The sequence below is a fragment of the Diplotaxodon limnothrissa genome, linkage group LG14 (genome assembly GCF_057381915.1).
Source record: "Diplotaxodon limnothrissa isolate DT_005_m linkage group LG14, D_limnothrissa_male_GT1.1, whole genome shotgun sequence".
Classification (NCBI taxonomy): domain Eukaryota; kingdom Metazoa; phylum Chordata; class Actinopteri; order Cichliformes; family Cichlidae; genus Diplotaxodon; species Diplotaxodon limnothrissa.
In genome coordinates this window covers 18,436,932-18,451,799 of record NC_140609.1, presented here as the reverse complement: position 1 = coordinate 18,451,799, position 14,868 = coordinate 18,436,932, and the positions used below count along the sequence as shown (strand labels likewise).

Below are 14,868 nucleotides of genomic sequence, written 5' to 3'. Positions count from 1 at the left end.
TTCATGATGTGGTTGAGGTTGTGTGACTTAGCACAGTCATGAGTCAGCAGAGTGAAAAGCAGAGGTGTTAACACACGGCCCTGTGGAGCGCTCTGTCAGAAAGTCCACAGTGAACGTAACACATAGGGCTCTTACAGTTACAGTTATCTCCTCTCTGTCTGCGATGTCAACAGCAAAAACTCAGGAATGGCATCACATAAACATCAGGTTAATCAGCTTAGTAGGATAGTGCAGAGCCCAAAAGTGTGAGGTTGTGAGTTGAACGCTTTAGTTTGTCTCCTTTTATGCTAAAACAATTCTTGAACTTTGTATTGCTAGAAAGTCTAACAGTGACATCCGGGCAGTGTTTAGGAAGTACTTCGATCTGACATCATTGTAATGTCTGCAAGATCTGTTCAATTTTAACTCTTAAGTCTTTTTTTTTTTAAACTATGGCTCGACTGCCAAACAAACTGTTGAAATAGTTGCAGGGTTAGCAAAGGAAACGGGGAAGCAGCTTTTAGTTCATGTCTGAACTAACAAATCAATTTGTTCAGAGAGTAACTGAGTTTATTTAAGTGAAACATCTGAAGCAAACAAATGGCTCCACAACAGTCCAGCACAACAATGAGTACAAGCGTAGAACATGTTCATCCTGTAATTCTGTGGACAGCAGGAGACCACAGTGAGGTGGAGAGGAGAAAACAAAATAACTGTGTTTTATCAAAGAAAATACAGTTGCGTTACAAGCGTGCGCCTGTCCACATTCTTCAGTTCTTTTGTGTTTTCCTGAACAATAACACAGGATCTGGAGCTGGATAGGAAGCTGGCTTCATATCCCCACACACACACACACACACACACACACACACACACACACACACACACACACACACACACACACACACACACACACACACACACGGCGTTACCCATATATAACTCGTCCCTGATTCAGTTGGCAGCAGCATTATATTAAATTTCATGTTGGGAGATAACCATTTTTTTTACTGTAGGTGCCCTGACTGGCCTACAGTCTATTCCAGAAGTACAATCTGCAGAGCAACCCTGTGGTAGTGTTAAGAAATTTGTACCAGTATTATATTACTGTTAATGTAGCAAATGCATGTGCACTCATGTGTATCCTAAAATAGACGTTCTGCTTTGCACTCCTTCCGCTGATTCTGAAGCATGGGCAGGCATGCTAAACTGTTTCTGAAGGACTCTGGCTTCTGTCACAAATCAGATAATAGATAAGATGTGCATTACTGAACCAAGCACAGAGTGCTAAAAATGACACTATATCCTTTCGTTCAGTGACCAGTTTATTATGAATCCGACATGGTCCAATTATAGTTTTTACTAGTTTTGTATACTTTCTTATCTTGGTTGTGTGCTTCAAGTCATTGTCCTATTGCAAAATGAACCTTTATCACACTCTGAGATCCAGAGCACTGTAGAGCAGGTTATCATCAAGGATGTCTCTGTACATTGTTGCATTCATTTTTCCATTTACCCCCACTATTGTCCTAGTTCCTGGTGCTGCAAAACATCCCCAGAGCATGATGCTATGCTTTACTGTAGGGATGGCATTTCCGCAGTGATGAACAGTGCCTGGTTTTCCCCAGACCCGAGCATTCTCTTTCCTAGCGTGTGACATACCGGCAATTTGTCATGTCCCGAGGCATCTCATAGCAATGCGAAAGGTACCCTTTGGCGTCCTTATGATACGCTCCAGATTCTCAGTTGAATCCAATAGAATGCTGCTCGCAGCGGTAACACACGCTCCAGCCCTTACCCTAACCTTAACCCTAACCATAACCTTAACCCAGTCAGATAGTGTTTTCCAAAGCAATTCATGATCAGAGAGTAAAACACATTTGCATGTATAGATTCATTCCAAACGGCTCTCATGCCTCTGAATGCGTAACATCCTGACGATTTATCTTATCGCATGGGTATGTGACGAGTTGGGATGAGAACATGTTGTCTAGACATGATGCTTGGCATCCAGACCAAAGACTTTAATCTTTGTTTCATCAAACCAAAGAATTTTGTTTCTCATGGTCTGAAAGTCCTTCAGATGCCTTTTAATAAAAGTATAAAAAAAATTGTAAAAATGCTTAACTGTATAACTTTCAGAACTGCTTGGAGAGTGGTGAGAATGACGTTTCTGATGTAAGAAATTACATCTAAACATTACTAAAGCAACTGAGAAAAAATGCAAGGAAATAAAGTATCTACAGTTCTGACTGACAAAAGTACAAGCTGTTTTGATGAGTTGTGAGATTCAAGTAAGAAGTGCATCAGCATAATTACAAATATATTTAGTTGTGAAGTATATGTAGATAAAAATAATGAGAAATGCAATTGAGTGGGGAGAAAAGTGTTTCTGATTTGAGAACTGCATTAAGAGTAGTGAGACAACTTCTGGATGTGAGAACTGCATCAAAGTGATTGACGTTATGTAATTTTTCACAGCCTCTTCTTTGGTTTTAGGCAAGGCAAGGCAAGGCAAGTTTATTTGTATAGCACAATTCAACAACAAGGTGATTCAAAGTGCTTTACAGAGACATTAGAAACAAGAACAAATAAAAAGCATGATTTAAAATTGAATAAAACAAGCAAATAAACTAACTAACTAATTAACAAACAAACAAACAACAGTATATAAAATCAAAACAGATAAAATCAGAACAGTAGATAAAATCAGTAGTTAAATGTAAGTTTTGAAATTTAAGCTTAAAGTGTGGATTTGGTGCTTTATTCAAATGCAGCTGAGAACAGGTGAGTCTTCAACCTGGATTTAAATAAACTGAGTGTTTCAGCTGATCTGAGGCTTTCTGGGAGTTTGTTCCAGATATAAGGAGCATAAAAGCTGAATGCAGCTTCTCCGTGTCTGGTTCTGACTCTGGGAACTGATAAAAGACCGGATCCAGATGACCTGAGGGATCTGGATGGTTCATACTGGGTCAGGAGGTCATTGATGTATTTTGGTCCTAAACCATTCAGAGCTTTATAGGCCAGCATCAGAACTTTAAAGTCTATCCTCTGACGGACAGGCAGCCAGTGTAAGGACCTCAGAGCTGGACTGATGTGGTCCACTTTTTTGGTCTTAGTGAGGACTCGAGCAGCAGAGTTCTGAATGAGCTGTAGTTGTCTGACTGATTTTTTTAGGTAGACCTGTAAAGATGCTGTTACAGTAATCAAGCCTACTAAAGATGAATGCATGGACTAGTTTTTCCAGGTCCTGTTGAGACATCAGATCTTTTATCCTTGATATATTCTTGAGGTGATAGTAAGCTGACTTTGTTATTGTCTTAATGTGTTTTTCTAAGTTTAGGTCTGCATCCATCACTACACCCAAATTTCTCGCCTGGTTTGTGGTTTTTAGATGTATAGATTGAAGTTCTCTGGTGACCTGTAATCGTTTTTCTTTGGCGCCAAAGACTATTACCTCAGTTTTGTTTTTGTTTAGCTGGAGAAAATTGTGGCACAACCAGTCATTGATTTCCTCAATGCATTTACCAAGAGCCTGTACAGGGCCTCGGTCTCCTGGTGACATTGTGATATATATTTGTGTGTCATCTGCATAGCTGTGATAGTTTATTTTGTTGTTGTTTATAATCTGTGCCAGTGGGAGCATGTAGATGTTAAACAGAAGGGGTCCCAAGATGGAACCTTGGGGAACTCCACATGTGATACTTGTCTGCTCAGATGTGAAGTTACCTATTGATACAAAGTATTTCCTGTTTTCTAAGTATGTTTTGAACCAGTTTAGTACAGTTCCTGAAAGACCTGTCCAGTTCTCCAGTCGTTTGAGTAATATGTTGTGGTCAACTGTATCAAATGCTGCACTGAGATCCAGTAAAACTAGGACTGACATTTTTCCACTGTCTGTATTCAGACATATGTCATTAAACACTTTTGTCAGAGCGGTTTCAGTGCTGTGGTTCTGTCTAAAACCTGACTGGAAGGCATCGTAGCAATTATTCTGTTTTAAGAAGTAACTGAGCTGTTGGGAAACTGCTTTTTCAATGATCTTACTTAAAAACGGGAGATTTGAGATCGGCCTGTAGTTGTTCATTTGTGTCTTGTCAAGATTGTCCTTTTTCAGTATAGGTTTGATTACAGCAGTTTTTAGTGATTCTGGAAACACACCTGATAATAAAGAAAAGTTGACGATCTGTAACAGGTCTGACTCTAAAGTCTTTGAGACCTTTTTGAAAAAACTTGTTGGCAGGACATCTAAACAGCAGGAGGAGGAGTTCAGTTGACCTAAGATGTCCTCCAGGTCTTTGCTGTTAATAGGTTGAAACTGTTTCATGGTGTTTAAACAGTTTTTTGGTGGACACAGTACATATCCTGGATCTGCTGTTGATGTACCAATTGCTTGTCTAATTTTTTGGATTTTTTCAGTGAAGAATTTGGCAAAGTCATTGCAGGCCATGGTCGAATGAAGTTCAGCTGCCACTGACACAGGAGGGTTTGTTAGCCTGTCAACTGTAGAAAATAAGACCCGAGCATTATGGCTGTTTTTAGTGATGATGTCAGAGAAGTAGGACCTCCTTGCATTCCTCAGTTGTAAATTATAATTGTGAAGTTTCTCTTTATAAATGTCATAATGAACCTGGAGGTTTGTTTTTCTCCATCTGCGCTCAGCTTTCCTACACTCTCTTTTTTCATTTTTCACCAGTGTGGAGTTTCTCCATGGAGACTTTTTCCTTCCAGAGATAACCTTCACCTTAATGGGAGCAATAGTGTCCATTACATTTAACATGTTAGCATTGAAGCTATTGACGAGCTCATTGACTGACCCTCTGGGCAGGTCAGGTGTTAATGGGAAGACCTGGTTAAAAATTGCACTACTGTGTTCAGTTATACACCGTTTTGTGATCACTGTTGTTGATATATTTATGTGGGCTGAGATTTTACTTTCAAAGAAAACACAGTAATGATCAGACACGCCCACATCAGACACAGTAACCTTTGAAATGCTCAGGCCTTTGGAGATCAGTAGGTCAAGAGTGTGTCCTCTATTATGTGTGGCCTCTGTTACATGCTGAGTCAGCCCAAAGTTGCCCAGAGTGTTACTCAGGTCTTTAGTCCCTTTGTCCTGAGGGTTGTCCACATGAATGTTAAAATCCCCAGCAATAATTACACAGTCAAAATCAACACAGATCACAGACAGCAGTTCACTGAGGTCATTAAAAAAGTCTGTGCAGTATTTGGGAGGCCTGTAAACATTAAGAAACACAACTTTGGATGGGGCCTTCAGCTGTAAAGCCACATATTCAAAAGACTGAAAACTTCCAGGAGATAGCTGCTTACATTGAAATGATTCATTAAATAAGACAGCAACCCCTCCTCCTCTCCTGCTCGCCCTGACCTCACTGATAAAACTGTAGTTAGGAGGGGTCGTCTCGATGAGAACAGCTCCACTGTTACTTTGGTCCAACCAAGTTTCAGTTAAAAACATAAAATCAAGGCTGTGCTCAGTGATTAAATCATTAATTAAAAATGTTTTCCCAGCTAGAGATCTAATGTTTAATAAAGCCAACTTAAGTGTTTTAGAGGTATTACTTGTCCCCTCATGTTTGGGAGCAGTCTGTGGCACACAAGGTATGTTTACTATGTTTAAAGATCTTTTAGAGTGCAGCTCTCTGTGTTTTGACCAGGCCACATGTCTCCTGTCACCTAAAAGTACAGAAATTTTAAAACCTTCTAGTAAACAGGGTCCCAGCTTCTCCTGGGAAAAGTCATCACTGCCATAATCCTCACAGCCCGGACCCTTCACACATCACGCATCAGACTGCGGAGACAGGGCATGAAGAGGAACTAAGGGGGGCGAGGCTGGGCAATGTGACTTCGATTGCTCTGTTGAGGGTGGGGCTCGATGGCGAACCTTTGGCCGCTCTGGTGGGGGGTTTATGGGGGACAAAAAGGGATTGGGACGGGGGGTAGATCTGAGCCCAGCATTGACCCGCTCCATCATCTCCTCAGTGAATTTCAGGTGTGGGGAGGAGGGAGAAAGGGAGGGGGAGGAGGGTGATGGCCTGTCAGGGGTTTGGGGGACTGGGGAAGGTCGTGGTCCCTTGTCCTGGTCGTTGGTGTTGTTGAGAGAGTTGGAGGCAAATAGGGACCCCTCTTCTTGCCTTAGATGTCTCTCCTTTCTGAGGCTCTTCCTCAGATGCCATGGATGTCTCTCCTTTCTGAGGCTCTTCCCGGGTGGGGGCAAATGGAGCTCCTCCTCAAGGTTTCTGCTGGGCTTTGTCTGTTCTTATCAAAACCTTTGTAACTCCTACATCCATACAGTACATACAGGTCATTTTGGTCTTTCACCCTAAACCTCTTGGTGGTTCACTTTGTTCTAGACTGAAAACTAAAACAGATTATGAGCTTTGAGCTTGTGAACTACGGAATGCACTATTAGAGTTATTAAAGTTTTATATTTTCTAACGAGTCTTTCCAAGGTCTAATTTTATACTTATTTTAGTGAATTAAAATGGTTTTTTTGTGATTAGTTTTTAGTTTAGTTTCAGCTAATTACAATAACCTTGTGCACTACTAATACATTTGAAATCTCTGGACTTTATTGAAAGTTTTAAAGAGCGCTTCAAGGCTTATTTGTATAGGTTTGCTTTTAGCTAGTGCACACTGTTGTGTGTTTTAATTTTAACTTAGAGTATTTTTAGCTGTTGCTTGTAGTTGTGAAACGCGTTGTGATCCTTCTTTTTTTAAATGCTTTGAACACATTTACATATGTGTGCAAAATGCTCTACATCTTAGTTTTCATGTCATTTGACTTTCAGATCACATTTTCAGTTGTTTTTTGTTTTGTTTTTTTACAGTAAAGGCAGTGTCATATGTGCAAATATTTGAGCTTTCTTATTCCTGTACCTACTATCAGGGTGACCACATATTGTGAAGTCATGAGAGGCTCAGCGAGCATGTGAAGATGTCCCAGAAGGCAACTAAAAGTAAGCCTTTTTGCTGTCTGTGATTGTTTTTTTTTTTTTTTGATGCTGTTGTTGTATTTTCATTGCATTTTTTTAACTTATTGTCTTAAGATCTTTTTTATGATTTTCTCTGTGTGAACAGCAAATTTGAGGATTGGGATTTTTAACATGCCCTAAATTCACTGTTGTTTAATGTGAGATACTGAGAGGTCAAACTGGACTTCTTGAATATTGTAGAACTTATCAGTACTATCACTTATCATCAGAACAATTTGGTTACCAGTGAGTCTTTGTCAAACAGTAACCATAATTCTGTTTAAGCCAGCATACAGATCGTGTTAGTTAAAGCAGTCCAGGCCTTGTTATTTGAATGATTCAACAGGTCTGCCAGTAATCAGGCCTGAGTGTGTTTAGTGAAACTGAACTCAGCTTTACAAAAAACCTGTTTAATCACAGTTAATTCATGATTTAACAAGGGGGCAGGGTTAATTACTTTTTCACACAAGACCAGATAGGTTTTGATAACTTTTTTCACTTAAAAACTACATTTTGTTTTGACTCAGCTTATCTTATATTATCTAATATTACCGTTTGTTTAATTATCTGAAACATATAAGTGTGTGACAAATATGCAAAAAAATAGGGAATTTAAGACGGGGGGGAAACACTTTTTCGAACCACTGTAAAATGTTACCAAAGGCTGTTGCTGGCTTTTCTCTTTACACTTTAAAAACTTTAGCGTTAAATGAATTTTGTAGCAATTTCCATGTATTCCGTGTATAATTTATTGCATGTATTTTTGCACATAAACCACTCATAACACTACAACGTATTCTTTTAAACTTGCATCAGGCTAAGTCAGGCTAAGTATATTTATCTGTTTTCAAACACCGTGCAGCACTTACTGGCTGTAATTTATTATTGAATGGAGTCCTTATCTAACTGTCAGAAAGACAGTGGTTAAAATTACCTTCCAAACTCTCTTTTTAATGGTCCTTGGGTTTATTGTTCAATGCCTTGTTATAGATGAAGCTTAAAATATTTAATCACACCTTAAATTGCCCCAAACTTCCCGCTATTAGTCCAGTTAGCAGGAAAAAACCTTTATTTACTGTACAGTGTAGCTTTACCACTGAACCTGATGAGAAGAAAGTCCAAGCACAGCAATCTTTGGAGCAGGGGTAGGCAACCTTTTTGATGGCGAGTGCCATTTAAAATTTCCTCAGAAGTCAGTGTACCATATGATTGTATTAGCAATAAATTTAATAATGCTCTATATTAACAGTTACACACTATATAGAACCACTTTATAGAATTATATTTGTTTGCAGATGTTGGCAGCTATCAGCGAATAGTTATCAGCTATTTTGAAACAAAAAAAGACACTTTTTATCCATAACAAGAACTCTATAACAGCAAATTAACTGTACAACAAAAAATACAAATGCTATTTATGGTCTCCTCACAACAATGATAAGAAAAATAAACTGGGCCAATATGGCATGTTTGTTAATACACATATTAATCTGATCTCTGGTCTCCCACTCAGAGACACAGGTCTCCGAGTGTCCAGCATTCAGACAGCTACCCGAGGACACTCATTAGAGATGGACCGATCCAATATTACGTATCGGTATCGGTCCGATACTGACGTAAATTACTGGATCGGATATCGGAGAGAAATAAAAAATGTAATCCGATCCATTAAATATCAAAAAAGCACCTCACAAAACTTGCGACACGGCGTAACTCGGCCCATAACCGTTGCACTTCGGAGCAGTGTGCTCACATGATAGAGCGGCTGTGTGTATTTGGAGCCTCACTACCAAACTCAGAGGAAGTTATCCAAGAGAGAAGTTAAGCAAGTGTGTAAGTTCATCTCTGAATGTTTGTAAAGCATTCCTGCGTTAAGCTTAACAACCAATATATGGAGCGACTGCCTCTCTCTCCTTCTCTCTCCTGCTGCTACTTCAAACGTGAAACTGATTAATGATCAGCTGATCGGCTTTCCTGTCGCGACTCCGTCTCTCTTGTTTGTTTTTGGCACACATTCGCGCCAGAAAGAGGAAACCAGCAGCTGAACAACAGCAGCACGTTTAAGCTTGATAAGCTGTTGTTAGAATTTATTTAATATTACTTTCTACACCAGGATCTTTTTCTACGTAGCTGACGGCTGGTAACTGTGCAGGGGCGGATCTAGCAAAGTTTAGCCAGGGGGGCCGATAGGGCATTAACAGGGAAAATGGGGCACAAAGACATACTTTTCTTTCTTATTCTCATTTAAAATGTGTAGCTTTTAATAAATAATTATCTGAATCTTACACCCAAAGTTTTAATCTGATGTAAAATGTATAGAAGTCCATTACTGTATATAGTAACTGTTAAGTCTAATATACCCTAGTAAGCTATAGTACTTTTTCCTTTGGGAAGATACCATCTGTGCAGTCTGCAGTTCTGTTGAAGAAAGATGTTGAATCTATTTAATTATTCTTGAAAAATAATTTAATTCTGTGCATTTTTGTTTTCACACTGCATCAAATTAAAGTTGATTACGTTGATTAAGCATCATGAGGTGGAGGGTGGGGGGTGGTTTCCTTTTTTTTTTTTGCTGGGAGTTTGCAACCCTATTAGTTAGGTTGCTTAATATTTCTGCTAAGTGCTCTTTAAAATACCAGAATAGGAAGGATTGTGTAGGTTTAAGTTTATTAGATTTATCAGTATTGCTGAACTATGAAATATTTTGGATGCAGTGTATTTTTTACATACAGGTATAACGGAATAGCTTTAGTGTTGTTGTTTATTTAAACTTGAGTATGAACTTATAAAAAATGCAGCAAGATATTAAAAAACAGTTTTATTGATTAAAAAATACACTATATCGGATTCATATCGGTATTGGCAGATATACAAATTTATGATATCGGTAGCGGACATAAAAAAGTGGTATCGTGCCATCTCTAACACTCATGTGAGAGAAAATCTGCTCACACAGATATGTGGAGCCAAATACTGTCAATAAGGCCTCTGCAATGTTGTGAAGACAGTTAAACTTGTCAGGTAGTGATGTCCAGCTGGTGAAAATGCAAGCTCCATGAACACGCGCAGCTGTGGATTCCAGCTGCTTCGATGTTGCATTAACTGGTATTAACTCAGCCAGTTAATGCGAGACAAATCCAGCTGCTCATTAAAGATTTCTGGTTTGATCAGAAAAGAAAACATTGGTCCATACACCTGAAAGTCCCAAAAACGCATTGTGTCTCGAGTCTACGGATGTATCCGTGTATTTCCATGGTGCTGACGCTGCGCTGAGCGGACAGCTCCTCAGTTTCCTCTTTCTGGCGCAAAGTGGGCGATAAACAAACAAGAGAGAAAAGCCAATCAGCTGATCATTGATCAGTTTCATGATTAAAGTAGCAACAGGAGAGAGAGAATGAGAGAAGAGGCAGCTGTGCAGCGTAAAGACAGAATAACTCCACCTTTGTGTCTTTTTCCATTCTAGCTGAAGTCCGGGACAAACTGCGTCCCTTCTCAGCTCAACACGAAATGCGTAATAATTTCTCTGAATGCGGGACAGTTGGCAACTCTACTAACTAACCTTATAAATAAAATAAAGTTCACTATCAGTAACATCATAGCACCCACCCAGCTGTATAGAAACTCCGTCATGCTAGCTAGCACGCAGTACGAGTTATTGTAACTGACTGTAAAAAGTCAGCACAATGAAAATAAACTCCACCTAAACTTGGTTTATATCTGACCCAGATGGACTGTAGTCATAACTTCTTACCTGAAGTTCAGTTCACACTCAGACCAGTGGCCGCCTCGGGTTTCTCCTCCTCCTGCCTCCCCTCTCCCTCGTCCACCTGCCAGCCTCCACCACTTGTTAATTTTACTGAATCTGTGGAAGCTACGCCATAGCCACCACCAAACAACTGAGTTATTTTTACACACCGGCCAGCAACTGGCCAATCCACCACCTTTCATTTATACCGTTACAAAAAAAAAATCATCGGCCCACCGAGCAAATGCCTGGTATGCCTGATGGCCAGTCCAGCTATGGTCGTGCCATCAGTTAACCCTTCACGTGACACAGTTGGCACGCGTGCCTAGGGTTGCCGACCCCTGCTTTAGAGTAATTTCATGGAGATGTTGTTAAAAAAAAAAGAAAAAGAAAACTTTTGATGCTCCCAAATGCACATTAACATAAGTCCAGTATATCAAATGATACTCATATACAACCCTCATTCCATACATGTGCTATGTAAAATTTAAATAAAAAGAGAATGCAATGAACCCATATTTCATTCACAATAGAACATAGAAAACATATTGAATGTTGAAACTTAGAAATTTGCCATTTTATGAACAAAATAAGTCATTTTGAATTTGGTGGCAGCAGCACGTTCAAAAAAGTTGGGTAACAGCTGTGTTTACCACTGTGTAGTATCCTTGTTTCTCTTCTTCTTTGACTTCGTTGTATTTTTGGTTTCATGATGTATCAACTGTTTTCAGTTGATGAAAGGTTTGGAGTGCTGTTCAGCACATGGTCAAAGGAGCTTGCAAAGAAAAGCGTCTGGACTTCTTTAAGTTACTTGAAGACGTTTCACCTCTCATCCGAGAAGCTTCTTCAGTTCTAAGGTCAAATGGTGGGGAGTCCCTGATTTAAACCTAGTGGGAGTGTCCCCCCGCAGAGGGACAAAAGGACCCCCTGATGATCCTCTAATCGCCTGAGCCAAGGTGTGAAACTGGGTGTGGGTCCCAATCAGCCAGGGTTTCGGGTGAGCTCATTGTGAAACCTGGCCCCACCTTATCATGCGAATTCCTGAGGTCAGATGGCCCAGGGTGTGAGTGGGCGTTAAGGCGTCTGGGGAGGTAACTCAAAACTGGATTATAGATGGCAGACACCGCCTCTGTTCAAAGATGGTCGCTCACAGTGGACATAGATGGCTTCTTTCACTCCTCTTTCAAACCATCTGTCCTCTCTGTCCAAAATTTGAACATTGACATCCTCAAAAGGGGATGCCAATGTTCACATGTTTGACCTTAGAACTGAAGAAGCTTCTCGGATGAGAGGTGAAATGTCTTCAAGCAACTTAAAGAAGTCCAGACTCTTTTCTTTGCAAGCTCCTTTGACTACAGTGACCTGGATGACTGAGAACCTTCACAGACATACTGTTCAGCACATGTACTTTTCTGCTATGAAACTGCTGTAACAGAGGTGGTATGTGGTTTAGCATCGTCTTGCTAAAATATGTGCAACCTTTCCTGAAAGACACATTTTCTGGATTGGAGCATATGTTGATCTTAAACCTGTATTTACACTTTCAAATTTCAGAAATGGTTTGTAGACAGATTTGTTTGCAGATTGATGAACCTCTGCCCAGCTTTACTTCTGTCAAACTGCCTCTCTAAGGTGCTCTTGTTATTCCCAATCATGTAACTAACATGTAGTCAACTAACCAAATTAGTTGCAAAATGTTCCCCTAGCTGTTTCTTTTTAGCACCACTGACTTTTTGAGCCCTTTGTTGCCATCGTTTTCTAATATTTTTCATGAAAAAGTAGAATATCTCAGTTTAAACATTTGTTATGTGTTCTGTTGTGAATAAAATATGTGTTTATGAGATTTGCAAGTTTTTTCAGTGTATTTAAAGAATTCAAACCATTTTTGAGAACATCGTATCGTAATTTGTGATCTTCACTCTTTGCTGTTAAAAATAAATCCTAGCAGATGGACAGTTTCCTATAAGCCTTTGCATTTGTCTTAATTTGGAAAGTGATATTTGAATGAAAATCAGTTTCATTGGCATTGCCCGTACACCTGTTTCAAAATGGCACGTCAGAAAAAGCAAACATCATAATTTGCATAGAAGAAGACTGAGCATTGTCTCTCAGGTGACTCTACTTTTATACCCTGATATGTTTGCTTCTGTTTTTGTCTTTGTCTGCTCCAGTATGGTGGCCTAGGCTTCTCCCAGTTCTCCTGTTCTTCGTCACCTTTGTCATGTTCTACTGTTCGTATGCCTTGATTCAGAGGTAATCTCACACAAAGACACACTCTAACACAAACATGTCTGTCTTTCTTTCTTTCTTTCTTTCTTTCTTTCTTTCTTTCTTTCTTTCTTTCTTTCTTTCTTTCTTAATTTCTCTGGTATTGAGTCACAGAATCACAGTAATACCCATTTCGCAGGATTTCTGGCCAGCGCTGAGTCACTAAAATCTGAGAAGACAGCCTATTCACAAAGTGGTCTGAGCTGCTAGTCAACCAAAGCCTCACACATAGCAATTTTTGCACTTTTTGAGCATTTTGGACTAAATTACTGGCACTTTCCATTTTCACTGATTCAGCAGTAGTTTTCATGCCATCTGTGGCAACTGTCTTTCAGCTATGGAGGCACCAGCAAGTCTCCCAGCAGTAGCAAGTCGCTGTGTGGTGGCTGGCTAACCCAGAAGAAATGGGAGAGCCTTAACTTTAAGTGAGTAATGGCATGTCTGTGTGTTCTTTTTTCTTTTTTTCTTTTTTTTGGGGAAACTGACTTATTAAAGGAGTGGTGTATAGCAGTGTTTTTATTTGAACATAAAGTGCCGAGTTCCTTGAAACTGGACTGCTCTGTACCAGTCATGACAGAAAAGCATATTTTACAGAGAAGAAGAGTTATGTTTAAAAGAAGAGTTTCCATCTAAATAATGGTTACAGTAAGTTTCAGTCATTCCAGTGGAATGTCTTGATAAAAAGCCAGAGAGGGGGAGTTAATGTGAAAAACTAATTTTGGCTAACAATGTCTTCATGACATATACATATTTTTTTTATAACTTGATAATGTCTAGCCCGTTTTGTTAACTAATCCCTGTTTCACATTCTCTAACATGCTCACAGTTATCTATCTTTTAGTCTCTTTATCAGTTTATCGACCTGTATATTTACTCACCTTTATTCTTGGCTCTGCTCTATTAGTAAAAGGGAATGTGTGGTTTGGCCAAACCTCATCCAAGGTCACTGTTTATTTATTTAGCCCAGTTGACCTTCCACCGCCTGCCCTTTAACATTTGCAACAGTTAAGATGTGTAGCTGAAAAAGAGTTCAGTTCAGAGTTACCAGTCCGTTGTTCTTGGATTTTTAACATGAGTCAGTCACAGGGAAGCCTGCGAGGCAGTTACAATGACATTTCTCTAATTAGACTCCCTGCCCGGAGATTTATCCTGATCTCCTACAGAGGGCTAGCTGGCACACAAGAGTAATAAATGCCTGAGAGACTTACTGTCAAAGACAGTAGGTTATAAACAGCTGGAGTGAGTGAGCACAGAAGAGCAACTGTTTCACATATTACAACCTGCCACATTTGTCTCACTCCACAGGCTCTGTGAGCATTATTGTTTTCTTTCCCCTCTCCATGGCGAGGGAATGTCAGCGGAGAATTTTAATGAAGGAAATTGCTATTGAATGGCATCATATAAATAGGTGATTTTCTTATAACGAGGTTGGCTTACCTGCTTAATGGGTACCAGAACATTTGGTAACGCTAGTGCATCAGTTAAGATTACAAAGCAGTTTTTTTTTCTTTTTTATGTGCTAGCTTGAACACTGTACTGCTTGGCAGAACAGATGGTATTGTCTATTGTGTGGGTTGATTATTTTAGACAAAAAACTTGAAGCAGTTTTCTTTGCTCTCCCGGCCACAAAGCCTCTGGCAGCATAACTCATCTGTACACTGAAACTGTGTGGTATCATCTTATAAACCCTGCTTTGACATTTCTCATGCAGCATTAGCAGACGGACGCAGCTCTTTATGAAAATGGAGGATTTCTTTTGGCGGCAGCATCTGTCAGATCTGGCATTACCTTATGGCATTAAGGGCAGTGGTATGTTGACCTTGCATTTTAAATTAATCCCCACTCTTCCCACTCACTTTTAGCAAATTTGTCTCATTTTGA

General features: G+C 39.7%; 1 protein-coding gene across 9 annotated transcripts in view; it reads left to right on the top strand.

Moving 5' to 3' along the window:
• The window catches only part of st3gal4 (ST3 beta-galactoside alpha-2,3-sialyltransferase 4), a 54,330-nt gene that overhangs the window by 28,401 nt on the left and 11,061 nt on the right, over positions 1-14,868 (top strand). For 8 of the 9 annotated variants that reach the window (XM_085371311.1, XM_085371309.1, XM_085371310.1 and 5 more), the window contains 4 exons: positions 6,890-6,959; positions 12,891-12,972; positions 13,323-13,412; positions 14,699-14,796. In XM_085371311.1, the coding sequence (XP_085227437.1) occupies positions 6,938-6,959; positions 12,891-12,972; positions 13,323-13,412; positions 14,699-14,796 (292 nt within the window). In that variant the 5' untranslated portion in view covers positions 6,890-6,937. The remainder of the gene's footprint in view (positions 1-6,889; positions 6,960-12,890; positions 12,973-13,322; positions 13,413-14,698; positions 14,797-14,868) is intronic. The other variant, XM_085371313.1, reaches the window with a different exon arrangement.